This window comes from Drosophila novamexicana, unplaced genomic scaffold, assembly GCF_003285875.2.
Source record: "Drosophila novamexicana strain 15010-1031.04,08,12 unplaced genomic scaffold, DnovRS2.1 tig00000108-arrow-pilon, whole genome shotgun sequence".
Lineage (NCBI taxonomy): Eukaryota > Metazoa > Arthropoda > Insecta > Diptera > Drosophilidae > Drosophila > Drosophila novamexicana.
The window spans coordinates 5368790-5383044 of NW_020824772.1; the positions used below are offsets into that span (position 1 = coordinate 5368790).

The 14255-nt window shown below is 40.2% G+C and overlaps 1 protein-coding gene across 2 annotated transcripts in view; it reads left to right on the forward strand.

The window, feature by feature from the left end:
* Positions 1-6137: 6137 nt before the first annotated feature.
* The window catches only part of LOC115771982 (rho GTPase-activating protein 100F), a 41793-nt gene continuing 33675 nt past the window's right edge, over positions 6138-14255 (forward strand). For both annotated transcript variants that reach the window (XR_004019004.1, XM_030717902.1), the window contains exons 1-2: positions 6138-6182; positions 6256-6531. Coding sequence is in view for 1 of the 2 variants with exons in the window: in XM_030717902.1 (XP_030573762.1) it covers positions 6445-6531 (87 nt within the window). In the remaining variant the exon portion in view is untranslated. The remainder of the gene's footprint in view (positions 6183-6255; positions 6532-14255) is intronic.

The window sequence follows — 14255 nt, forward strand, 5'->3', positions numbered from 1 at the left end:
ACGAACGGCAATCAGGGACTTAGTTCGTTAGTTCAGTTTAGTGAGTCATTGCCGCTCATCAATCAATCAAACAAATTGTTGATAAATAAAGCGAACACAAACCAAAAAAAAAACTAAAAACAATAAAACCAGAAAATCTAACGCTTGTGAAGTACTGAAAATATCATTATTAAATGCAACAACCATAAGTGCCCTAAACAAAAAGCGTCAACTGCCCCCAAGTAAAGCGAAAAAAGCCACACGAACTATAGCGTGAGGGACTTTGAACGGTTGCGACTCTGGTGGTGGATTTCTGTGGGGTGGGTGGTTAGTGTTATCGTCTTTGCTCGCTATCGCCCGCAAATAGCCAGCAGCGGCAACTTGCTCCAAATTTATAGGGCATGCGCAGTGCGAACACTCGCTCAAACGCTCGCTGGCTTGCTCATTGCCCAAACAGGATATTTTATTATACTGAAATTCATACCCATGCTCAGAGCACTTGCATACACACACAACACACACATATTTTTTGCGTGCTGCGCTGCGCTCTGTTAACGTAGGAGTAGCGCAGGAAATTCGCATATTCAGGACAAACGCGTTGCGCTCGTAGTAATATGCGGCTCACAAGCAAAAGCTCCGCACTGCCATTCGGACGCATTCCGTTGCCTGCTCCCACGTACACATTCTCACGCGTACACACATAGAAAAAGAAACACATCACACATACACTAAAAACCGTTCCGTTCATGCATTCACATATACACGCGCAAAAATCAATTAGGTGCAGCTAAAGAAAAATCGGTTAACTGAAAGCATTTTTTAGGCAGAAACGCGTTCAATCGCGTTGTTTTCAAAGGCCCTGGCGGCAAAATAATGTACAAATTGACTGTGAAATGTGCAAAAGCGAAAAAAGCTCAAAAGTTACGCAAAAAATGCAGCAGCGCCGCAGTCGCCGAGGCAAAAGCAGCATCGAGCAGAATGTGAAACGGAAACGAGCAAACGACCAGTGCTAATAATGCAAAGGATCCAAGGATGCGTCCGAGTGCCATTGACCACCGAACCAGCAATTTGTCATTAAAGCCTAGGTCAACAGCAACTGCAACAACTGCCACTGCAACTGCAACTGCAACTGCAACAGCAATTACGTTTGCAACATAGCCCCAAAAGCCTCGCCAACTGCACCTGCTATTAACGCTGTCATCCGCCGGCAAACCCACGACGCCGCCCGTAATCCACGTCACTCTTGTGGTTGTTGTTGTTGTTGTTGTTGTTGTTGCTGCTGCTGTTTGTGATTTCAGTTTTGATAACTAAACTCGAAAGTTTGTGCGGCTTAGGCAACGTCGAACAGCATCCAGGCACCCGGTTATCCAGGCAGCATCCAGGCAGCATCCTTCAGCACCAGTTGACAGGCAACGCAGTTCAGGTGAGCCCACCATTCGAATTTCCATTAAATCCCTTAAGCTTATTTTAGAAAAATTCTGATAGGCTCGTGAACTCTCATAGGAAAGGAGATGAGAGAAGTGGTGAAAAGGATGGGCAGAAAAATCCACCATTCCGTGCTTATCATTGATTTGTAATGGTTGATTTTTGTAAATGTTCTAGTGGGGATTATTTGAAATGCCAGTACGGATGTAGAGTGCACCTTAGGATTTCTGTTCTACCCTGTGACATTATAAAATGGATAACATGGGTGTAATCAAATTTTGCAACAGCGTGCAACAGGCAAAAGAAGTCGTATATTCTTGATCCAGCATTTGCTGCTGCAACATGTCAGAATATTCATCCACGTATATCACATGCAGAACAATCCGGCTATTACCGATTTTTAAGAGATTTTAAGATCTAGATGATGCCGTGATTTTTGGAATATGCACACTTTGGTTTGTCATATTTATATCCTCCAATATTAATTAAGATCCGAAAACAAACACAGAGGGAATGAACTAGTAGAATGAAATATAAAAAGTATAGGGTAGAGCAAAGGAGCCCATTAATATTTGTAAAAGTAGCTCAAAGCTTTGTACGAGTCTGGTTTTCTCAGCTGAGCTCAGTTGAGCTATTTTAATTGGATACTAAACTGAGCTGAGCTCTTGCCTTCTGCCATATTGGTTGTACATTTTCCACTTGACTTAACTCCGATTAAAGTCATATTTTAAATCAAAACTCTTAATTTTAATAGCAGCTAAGTAATACCATAAATAAGAATCTCGAATGCACAAAGAGAAAGCAGGCATTAGCTGCAACATTAACAATCAACAAAGCATTTTTAATTCTTTAGCGTTTTACGCCCTGCCTCATATTAAAAAAAAAACAGCCACCCAACGAGCCCCCCAGCAGCACATAGAAAAAGTTGAGAGCTTTGCTCCAATTTTACAAGGAGAAGCGGAAAAACCATTTGAACAATGCAGGAAAAATTTCTACAAACATTGCAGCACAAGGCATTAAAGTCAGAGTTATGATATCAAATGTTATATAATGTTACAAACACCCTCAGCTCGTATTAAATGATTTCCATTGTAAGCGCCCATTGAAAAAGTTTCCGTTCTACAAGTGTTGGGGGAAAAACAGCTCAAAGTCGTACGAATGAAAAGATAATTAAAGCTGCAGGAATTATTAAACTTCTGTATAGTATTAAAATACAATTGTCATAATAGGTATAGATGCGTAAGACTGATACATTTCTTTTTGAGGAGCTTGCGGAAGCTCTTTTAACAAATATATGTAAATAAGGTATGGCAAAATTCCAGGACAAGAGGCCAGATTACTTTTAAATTGTTGGCACTTGTAATTTGCAACTTAATTAGGCACTAAACCATCCGATTAGCCGCTGGAAATGCTTGTTTCTTTAATTCAAAGACAGTTTTTATTCTTATGTAGTACGATATTTAATTGCTTTATAACAAACAGGATTGTTGCTTCAATTTGAAAAGAGCCTTGCAGACTATTTAATATAATACTATAATACCTTTCTCATCCATCTGAATTTTAGTTGTGTTTCAATGCTTGCCCGGAACTGACAGCCGCAGCGGTTGCATTCACAGCAGCAGATGCGGTATTAGTGAGAAATGTGAAAAATTAGCTAGACTATAGGCCACATACCTTTGCCAGTGTTGGCTACCAATTATGCCGGTTGCTGTGGTTTTGTGTTTTTGTAATTCGTGCACGGTCCAATTTTAAGGTGAAAATTCCCCATGGTCCGTTGCTAGATGCAAGTCTGGGCTCAGTGTCTGCATAGTGCATAGATTGTTGCTGCAATCATATTTGAGTGCCAGCCCATCGGGCGTGTGTGATGGGTGTGTCAGTGCCGCCCAGTGGCAACTGGTTGGTGGTTTGTCATTCTGTTTGAGCCTGGAACCACATGCAAGTTAATGTCTCCGTCCCATGACCAGAGTATGACAGCAGTTTTAAGCGGCGGCTGAAATAATTTCAATATTGCGCCTGCGTTAGACTAGGATCCAAGCAAAGAAATATGACAAACGATCTCTATTTTAGTGCTGTCGCATCTCAGAGATCGTTTTCTGAAACTGCTTTCAACCATTTTAAATATACAGATACGATTATAATATTTACAGTATAGGATATGTTTTAGTTAATTGGGCGAAGTAATTCCTCTTCCTTTGTTTATTCTCCTTGTGAATTTGTAGTGCAAACAGTAGATTTCCGTTTCATGCAATCCGGTTTTGTTTTCCTTTTCTCTCTTACATGCGCCATGCTTAAGGGATAGAGTAAAATATTATATTGATATTCGCCTAATATAGTGTATAAAAAGTTTAGTCAGAGCGAATGCCGCTATTGAATTGTTTCTGTATTTATTACATGATAAATGGTTTGCAATTTTTGCGCTCCCTGTGGGCGGAGCTTTATAACACACTTATTCATCCGCACACTCGCATAGAACCATATGCACACATATGAAAGTAAGTTGGGTATGCGAGAAAAAAAGCGAAATTCGCTGGCGGAATTTATGATGTCATTAAAATAAATTTTAGGCATGCGTGGACAAAAATGTGTACGTTTGTCTGCCAAATAGTTGTTGTTGTTGTAAATGTTGTTGTTATAAATGTTGCTGTTGTGAATGTTGTTGCTTCCATCAACACCCAACGACATTTTTCTTGGCTGATTGCTGCACTTTGTCGCCGAGTTGTTGCTGCTTTGACACAAAGTATCGTGTAGCTGCATTTGCATGGCAGTGTCGCTGCTAGCTATTATTCTCTCACACACACACACACACACACACTTGCCCAGGCGAACAGACAGTCAGTGCATGTATGGAAATTATGAACAAAAATGTTGCATAGCGACGGGCGCAGATGAAGTTCATTGAATGGCGCTGGTACTGTTGCAGCGGATGTTGCTCAGCAGTCAGTTGTCATGTTGCAGCTGGGCTCACAGCCATAGACACAAGCACACACATAAATATGCTCACGCACACTGGTAAGGATTTTGGTATGGCGTTCGAGCAGGACATTTAAATTTTCCCTGCACGATTGCAACATTTTTCATTGCAAACTACAGAGGCAGATGGGGTGAATGCGGGATTAGGGACATACTCCCCGCACAAACTGTTTTATGGCAGCAAAATCTCAGTTGGAGTTGTGGGCAAAGTGCCAGCCGCAGAGCTCTATTGGCCCAGTTCATAGTACGTGTCCGCCAGGACGACGACGACGACGATGACCCTGTGTAGGACGACATCATCACAAGGATGGCTCACCATTCCTGGCGAACGAGCTGCTGAGTAAAAAGTCTCATCTCTTAGCTGCTGCTTTTAAGCTACTTAATTAAAAATTCTTTGTCGCCGATTTGCCATTGTGGTCGCCGTTGTTGCTTTTGGCACTGCGGTTGCAAGGCTTATGCCAAAATCATATGCATAAACAGAATCTGAACTTGGCTCTAACCGGCAAACCGGTCTCTGTATCTAAAAGTGTCTGGGGACTTACAGGGCTATTAGCTTCAATTCTTAGATAATCTTTAAGTCTTAAAATAATCGTATTGGTATACAACATGCGGCAGTAAATTGTATTTAAATAGTTGCACAAGTTCATACCAACCATCGTAGCCATGCCCCTTGTGCAGCTTAAAGTTTCCCTTGTGCTTCGTCTGGTCCTCTTGCCAGTTAGCTTGGTCAGCTGCAAAAGCGTTTTTAATTAAAAATTATATCAGCATTCATTGCAGCTGCCAGGCAAGGGCGAACGTTGGGGACGTTAGCGAACCGGTTGCTGTTAGTTGGATAATAGTTGTTAGAGCTCGCAACATGAATATGACTCTTTTGTTATGGAGGCGGCACAGCATTTGAAGTGTTAAGCACACAGTAAACAGTATAATAAATACATACATTATATTTATATATTGTATGAATATTTATACTAAAATTGTTTGAATGGACTTGTGCTCAAAATAATTGGCTCTCCATCCTACAATAAAAACAGCTTGCAAGTGGCAAGGTTGCTTGTTTGCCATTAGAAAGTCATCCTGATTCTGGTTCAAGTACATGAAGCAACAGCGATTGATAGATAAATTGACTTTTCCATGTTTGTTTGCTTGTTTTGTACCTTATTCTAAGTCGAAAGACTTTGTCAAGAGTTTAAGACATATTTAAATTTGCCTTATATAATATAACATTCACAGTTCTTTTAAATGTAACTTAAGAGAAATTCGAATTAGATTAAAGTCAGGCAGTAAGTTAATTAGGATTTTAACGCATTTTCAGTGTTGCATGCATACATATACATATGTAGGAGCGCGACAATTGCAAGTGCAGTATCTGCCCATGGCAGACTTTGATTAGAACCATTTGAGAGCTAAGCAAACAACGCATTATCGGAGCTGTGAAATCAGACAGCTACTCGATATGTGAGTGGGCTATGTGCTGTGGGCTGCTTGTTACTTGTAGTGTTGCCTGGTAGATGACAAGTTGCGAAGCTGGCATTTGTCCAACTGTCCAACACTGCTCCAATGGATGTTACGCAAATGCATATGACACATGTCAGAACAACGCCAACTCAAGGCTGGGCTCTAAAGTGTTCTGAAGTGTTTTTTTCTGTCAGCTTTTAGCTGCCAGTGCAGTGTGGCAGAGCTTCATTAAGTTTAACATGCTGCTCAACACTGACACACGAAGCATGCAAAATACATTTGCCTGCTGACAATTAAGTGACAGTTAATACTTTCTGATGAGTTTGGCAAGGCCAGGCGTAGCTCATATTTATGTAAAAAGTTTAAGCGATATCTACGCACTCTCACTGACTCATACATATATATCTTTCTCTTTTTTGTTTATAGCACCCCATATACGAGCAACGAATAAATCGAACTTGCATTTTTTTATACAACGCTAATGAATTTTTGTAAAATTAAGTTGATTAAACGGTCACGGCCCTTGGCGCATTTCTCGAGACTTCAGCCAGGGCCACAAATGCCCCAACTGTAGCAGCAGAAGAAAGGCTTTCCCATAAGGATCCCCACTCATAAATGCAGTGGAAGAAGAAGTTTACTCGATTGAAAGCAGCTACTGGAAATTCGCGTGTGCGAAGAATGCTTTGTTGTGGACGTAGAAAGGTAAGTTTGAAACTTTGTTAAGCCGACTAACTCTGAGAACTTTTACAAAAGTTCAACTATTACTTTACAATATACATTATATTGTGCAAAGGTCCTTTTATTTTAAGTAAATATTGAAGGCAAACTGGTTTTTATATTTTTTCAAATGTGCTTTTCGTACACAAAATTACAACATAAATGAGGTAAATATTCGAAGTCTTCCTAGCTGACTCAAAACCTTTCGCTCAAGTCATTTTCAGATAATTATTTTTCAAAATGAAAAATCCTCAAAATTGAATTTGTATCGATTTTACTCTATAGTAAATTAGCCATTGATGCTATATGACTTTCAATACCGCTTAATTGCACAATCTGATTTACTTTTTCTGGTGTCGCGTCGTCTGCATGCGTACCTTTAACGCAGTCGGTGGACATGTAACTCAATTACTTATGTATGTATATGTGCTACCTATCGTTTGTCTGCATGAGGGCTGCCAAAGTGGAGGCGGCCTGGCGTGTTGTTAACCAACGCCATATATTCCACTTTAATTGAAGCCGCCTCGAATTTTAATGAAATTGTTTGGTCGCACAACGTAATTTTATTTCGCCATGTAACTGAACTTTAATCAATGTGTTAAATTAAAGGTTTACCGGGAAAATAATTGATATACATGTTTAACACTTAAGTGAATTTAATTACCCCCACACTGCGGCATCTTTCACAGTTCATCAATTTTTTTTTTAATTCCACCCAACCGTCTTTTAATTAAAGCACTTAACAAAGCATTTTGCTAATGCTCCCAAGCACCAGACTCAACTAAATTCATCCCTAAAGGTAGACTCACAGGCTTTGTTGTCAGTTCTTCAAGTGTATTTGTCAACTATGTGCAACTGAGCAGCTCCAGTTGAAGGCATTAAGCAAGCCAGGCGAAATAAAAATAGCACCAACTCAAACTTAGGCAGCGGAAATCGCTCCAACTTAAGCCAGGCAACCAGGCAGCCAGCGAAAAACCAACAAAACTCCATCACAAAGTCAAAGGCGCAGCGCCCTTGTGCAATTCCCTCAAGATGCAGTCGACAAAGCATTGCGACCAAAGCCACACCCACAACGAGGGGTAGCGCGTCGAATCGATTATTTTTTTAGGGTATTTCAGCTTAGGTATGCAGTTTGCAATGATTTGACACAATATTATATGCTTGTTTAAGTGAAATTTAGTTGAACTGAAATACGAATACTACAATTTTACCTGCATTGCTGTCGTATAGTACTCGATATTATAAGTACTTTAATCAATATACAAAAATATAATTTTTATAGCGGTCAGGCCATAACTAATTTATAAAGGACGTCAGAATATGAAGCTTGCAATGATTTGACACAAACTTATATGCTGATGATGTTAGCCTTGTTTGAGTGAACTTTAGTTGAACCGAAATACTTACACTATAATTTTACCTGCATTGCTTACGTCTAATGTATTACTATTTCTATTATAAGTACTTAAATCAATACACATAAATATAATTTTGGTAGCGGTCAGGTCAAAACTAACTTATAAAGGACGTCAGAATATGCTTTTTTATATCGTATTAAAAGATAACCTGAACCCATTGCCGTTCTGCCGTTCTACAAACATTCAAACTTTCTCCTATACACAAACTTTCTCCTATACGCACTCACAAACACGCTATGCTTCTTCGTCCCCCAGCCCTTTACTATGATAAATGCATTCTTCAATAACTTCGCCGTTTATTGTTCGATCTTTAGGGCTTATACATGGCATTCGAACGTGTGCAAATAACAAAGCCCAAGACCTTACCAAAAAGGAAGTTGTTCAAAATGTGAAATATTTTGGAGATGTATTTATTAAAGTCTACTTACAAAATTTACTACGAGATAATCAAAAATGATGAAGAATTTATACACTTTATGAGAATGCTAATGCCATCTATTTGTTATCTAAATTTGCAAAAAACATTAAACTTAAACATTCCGACCGCCTTTTCAGGGTACACAATATTCCATAAATCGCATATATATTTTTTGAGCTTTTGTTGTTTGATTTTTCATTTATGCGGCGCATAAACTTTGACTTGCCGCTGCCGTCAAAAACTTTAACAAATAAATTAATTTACTCGCGGAGCAACCGAGGATAAAAGTTGCCTTAGCTGCGCGCTCGGCGCTGGCCTTTGCCGATACTAAGGATGATCGTCCTATGGGAGTCTGGCGGCTAAATAATTGAATTTACGCTTGCGGCATATTTAGCTGTGCCTTTTCTTGGCTGTTCTAATTGCAGTGGCAGCGCTTGTTGCACGTTGCTGTTCCTGCTGCTGCTGCAGCTGCTGCTGTGGCTCGATTTATATTTTTTATAAGCTGCATGTCAGGCCCTGCAAATTGATTTGTTAAACAATTTTTAATTGAAATGCAACACGCCCCCAGGCAACGTGTCAAAGTTTTATAGAAGCAATCTGATTGCCTGTAGGTTGCTGCTTGCTGCCTGCTGCCAGCTGCCAGCTGCGTGCCACTTGTAAACAGTCAAAGTTGCTCAAGTGAAATGCGCAGGCAATTCTATTGGCATACGTGGCAGGACTGCTGCATGCCGCGGTGACTAGTGTTGAATGGCAGCCAATAGGCAAATGGCAGCATATTGAATTACAAAAATCTACAGTAGGGGATGTGTACGGGCGTGACTGCAGCTGACACCATTTGGCAAAGGGTTTCACAGCGCCCCCCAGCATCCAATGGAGATTTAATCAATTTTTAGTGGCATTTTTTGGCGCAAGAGTTGATGAATTTATCGAATTGCATTTCGCAACGTTTAAGCTGCAGTAAATTATTTTGATTTATTCGCATGCCAAGCAGCACATTGTGGTGTATACGTGATGCGAACTCAACCAAGTGCTTTATACATTTAATTAAAAGCAATGATAGCGACTGACAAACAGATAAAAACCCGTAATGTTTTTTCATTTCTGCTGTCTATCAAACGTCAGAATACTTTCATTTCAATTTAAAGTTAAGAACTGTCTGCAGGCTGATCTGTGTAATTAGTTGACAAATTGCTGGTTATGACAGTTGGCGACAAATAATTCTGGATGCTACGCATCACAGTGCCTATAGACAATTATCAACTTGCCGCTTGGCTGGTCGCTCAAGTCCCGCAGTTTTGTGCCACGTTTCTGTCTATCTGGCTGTAAGTTTTCTGTGTGTTCCTCGAGTACCATTCACAAATAAACGACGGACATTTAGGCAAGAGTAGCGGCAGCGCAGCAGCAGCAGCAGAAGCAGCTCCTTTTGGTTTCTTGAGCTTTGCCAACAACAGTTGGTGCATTTGGGGTGCATTCGAGCAGCTCGCAGGATACACAGACACACACAAAGACTTGCAGACTGTTTGCTTCAATGCAGATAAGAATATTGCTTCAGTTGGGGCAGCTGCAAGCACATAGATACACACTACTATACAGTCAGCGGCAAGAAATTTCGCCCAAGACAAACACTGGCTAACATTTTAGTTGTTGGAGCCGCTCCAATTTTTGTTTTTTGCTTTGAAAGCTTCTGCTGATTTGAATACTCTCTACCCAGCGGAACATAGCAAAAGGTATGCAAAATAAGCTTTTCTTAAAATCACCAGCTCGAATATAATATAAAATCAACCTACTTTGAGTAAAAAGAAATGACCAACAATAATTGTTAATTATTAACATAAAAGAAAATAAAAAGTTTAAAGTAATCAAATGACATGTAAAGAGTTTTAAAGAAGTACTATTAACTCAACTATTAACCAAAAATAGTCTTTTTAATGACTTTTCCAAATTTTTGTACTTTCTCCACAAGTTTTTTCATTTCTTCCTTTCACTTCTATTTTGTATACTTTTTGTTGTGAAACTTAACAACGGCAAAAGAAAACAGAATTAGTTGCCGCATTGCTCTTCCTCTTATTGGTTTAGTTCTTGTTGGCGAATCATTTGAAAAACTAAGTATTAATTGGCAACACAGGTGCAGCAAGATTTTTAATTGCCGCAAACGCAGCGCGAAAGTTTTCCCAGCCATTTGCAGGTGTTGCTGTTGCACTTGGCTCGTTAACAAGCGTAATTTGGGTGCATTGAAACGGAAAACGCAGGGACAGAAAACCCAGCTAGGCTACAGTTTCCACTGATTATGATGGTACGAACTGGAAAAAGCGCAGGAACAGCAAATAAAGTTGGCAAGCTGTTTCAGCTACGCCACTAACAGGATTGATGGGGCAAATTAAGATAGGATTAAGTAAGCAATCTGTTTTTTTTTTTTATCGCACTATCCATCAATCAACGAATATTCAATTAACTAACTACTAAACTGTGAATACCAGATTGAAGGCGACCTTCAGTGTTGATATTGATGATACCTTGTATATCTGTTTACATGTTTTCCATGAACGAAATGGCTTATTTCATTATTTTGTATTTTTCTCTGTACTTCGCTTCTATAACAACTTATTTTTCACTTTTTAGTTACGTGTATTACGTGTAAGAACTAATTACAGTCCCTTCAACAGCACGCCTTGCATAAAATCAACTTGCTCTATTGACGCTTGTCAATAAACAAGAAACAAAAAGTCATTTTATTTTTCGTCTGTCATTTGCCCTTGTCGTTGTATCTAGTTTTCTTTTCTGTACCCTTACCAATACAGCTACAGGCTCTATTTGCTTTGCATATAAACTTTCGATTGGAGAATTTTCTTGTTGTGACGTTAAGACTTTCGACTTTTTTATTAGTACTATATTAATTTTGAAATAGTTCAACAGTATCTGGTCAAGACTGAGGACTGCAACGAAATAATTTAATGATGTTTTTGAATAGTTTTAAAAATTTGATAATAGACTAAGACTATTCAAAACGTGCAGAAGGCTATGGAAAATTTTGAGAAAATTCCTTGTCATGCATTAGTCTTATGAAGCTGTTATATACTTGAAAATATCTAAGGAGACTTGTTGACCTAGCAAATGATATGTATTTGATTATAACTTTTTGTATTTCTAGATATTTCTCTTTTAACTTCGGTAACATAGTTGGTACAGGTATTTTATAGTAGCACATTTCTGCTCTTCTTGTTTGCGGTTTGTTGTGCACGTAAAATATTTGCCTGTCATTGCACACAACATGTCGCATTTTCTTCTTTTTTTTCCTTTGCCAATAAGAACGTGTTTATAATTTCCGGCTAGAAGTAAGGTGCCGTCGGTTCGAGTGGCCGCATAGCATCCACGAACTGCTTGTGACAGTTTACTTATTGATTGGCTTCTTTTTGCATAACATGCTGTAGGACATCGCAGCAGCGTATACATCCTTCTTGGAATTCCGGTGCTGGAAATGCTTTTAAAATTCAATAAGAGCATGTTGCCAACACACTGTCCATCGAAAGTTTTGTGCCCGAGTCCTAAGCTTCGTATGACAAATTTTATGTTTGGCCAAAAAATAAAATCATCAACTGGGGCTACACATGGTGCTGTATGTGTTTGTATTGGGAGTAGTCGAGTGCAAAAGGAAACAAACACAGATAACATACACACACTATCATACACACACGCAAGCAAGTGCAATGCAAAAACAAAATTAACCTCACAACCTACTGCAGCATCCATCCCAGTGCATGTGTGTGTGCGTGCGTGTGTGACTTGACTGTACTAAAAGCGGCTTACACCACTCACAGGTAAACAGGCTAGCCACCCACACACAGCTTTGAGTGTTTTGTTCAGCCCCAAAATACCCACACACGATTGTTGTGTGGATAGGTCGTGGCTTTTATTTTGTCGCCCGCTTCTTGCAGCATATATATACATATATATGTGTGTTAGCTTGAGGGTTGGCGGGCTATCAGCCTAGCCAGCTGCCTCAGCGTTTTGGCATATCAACCCCCTGCGACCCTTGAGCGTGGTTAAAAGCTGTTTGGTTTACTGCGGATTTTCGCAACGTTTTTGGCTGTCGTGGCGCTCGCAACGCACGAAAGTGTGCTTCAACATTTTTTAACTTTTACGTACTTTGCATTTGCTATGAATTGGGTGTGTGTGTGTGTAAGTGTGTGTGTGCCTGAGTGAGAAGGGGTGTACGTGGTTTCTGCTTCACGCCGACATTTGCGCTTTTGCTCAGTGCGTATTTGTGTTTTAACTTGCTCTCGCTGTATCTACGGCTCGCTCTCTGGAACGAAGAGCTTTTGTAGTAGAGAAAAACGAAACGTGTTTGGCTTTTGCGGCTTGCTTTGCTTGTTCAGAGTGGCCAGACTTGTGTAAAGTTTTTGTTATTTCTGTTCTTTTATTTTTCAATTCTAACAGTTACTTTTGGTTTTCCGATCAATTATTTGTTGTTCGTTAGTTGTCTAGACAACAAATTAGAACCGTGTGGTTTTGGTCACAACTGCAAAATTACTATATTGAGCGTGCAGTGTATTTGTCACCAACTTTGTCACGTGCATTAATTGAAGGCACTTGTAACGGCTTTTAAAATGCCAACGGCCCAAAATGGCCCACAAACCATCTATTAGTCCGAGAGCTAGGCCTCAAGCCTGGCAAGTAAACGCACACCCACACAGGCACACACGCTCACACATTTGTGTCAAGGTTCATTGTACGTAAGCTTTGTCACTAACATTTCAAATGCAAGTGATAGCTCTGAATTAGAAAATGTGGGAAAGAGGGTTGAGCGAGCGGGTTCGGCCTTAGCTTTCAGCGTCTCTTGCGGGTACCTTTCTACGCCAGCCGCAATTAACTGCCAAGGTGAACGGTTGTGGCATTAATTGCCAATGAAAACACTTAAATGCTAATTTAGCAAACTAGGCTCACATTTAAGCTTTAAGCAGCTTATGCCAAGAGTACAGCAGCAACAACAACAACTACAATTTGTAAAACTACGAATTGAATGCGTTATTCAGGCGAACCTTCAACCACACATAAAACTAGCCTCCGCTGATGATTTGATTCTCCCCAACTATTTGGTCTCTCCACAAAAAAGCTCACCCTTGCGCCCATAGCAGCCATTTGTGGGCCTACAAAAAAATGCCATCAAATCTGAATGAGTATTTGTTTTCTGTTTTCAGTTTTTTTTTTTATTTTATTGTTTTGTCTTTACCCCATTCAGGCCATCAAGCCGTTTGAAGCCCACATCGTTGCTGATGACAGCGCTTTCCGGGGGATTTCGAATTTTGATGTCAATTCGGTTACATGGAGCGACGACTGCTGCGAGCTGCGAACTCAATTTGTTTCGCTTGACAAATGTCCAGTGACAAAAAAAAAGAAGAAAAATAAGAAGAATGTTTCCTCTCCGGAAGTTTGTTATTAGCCGCGCACATCCGGCGCGTCGGATAAATTCGATGCCGACTGCGCCATGCAATATATGCTACGGTGTGCGTACTGCGCAGCTTATCCGCGCAGGCGTCTACGTTGCGTATACGTAACGTAACTTTTACTAGCCTTAGACTTAGATTAGAAATTGGCTTTAGCTTTGCGTCTGTCAGCAGCTTTGTTGCTGCCATGTTTGCATACAAGCGACTCCCGCGCCTTGTGCCTTGAAAACCATTTTCAAATGCATTCATTTTGCATGGGCCCGCCTGACAGTTGATTGCCTGTCAGCGCGTGTGAGCTGCGACAGCGACGGCAGCGGCATTCGCCAAACTGACCCACATAAATGCCGTGTCGATAAACACCGTGACTACGAGCAGCTCGTGAGTAATGCATGTGTGTGTGTGGGTTTTGTGAATGATGTGGCCTACCTATGG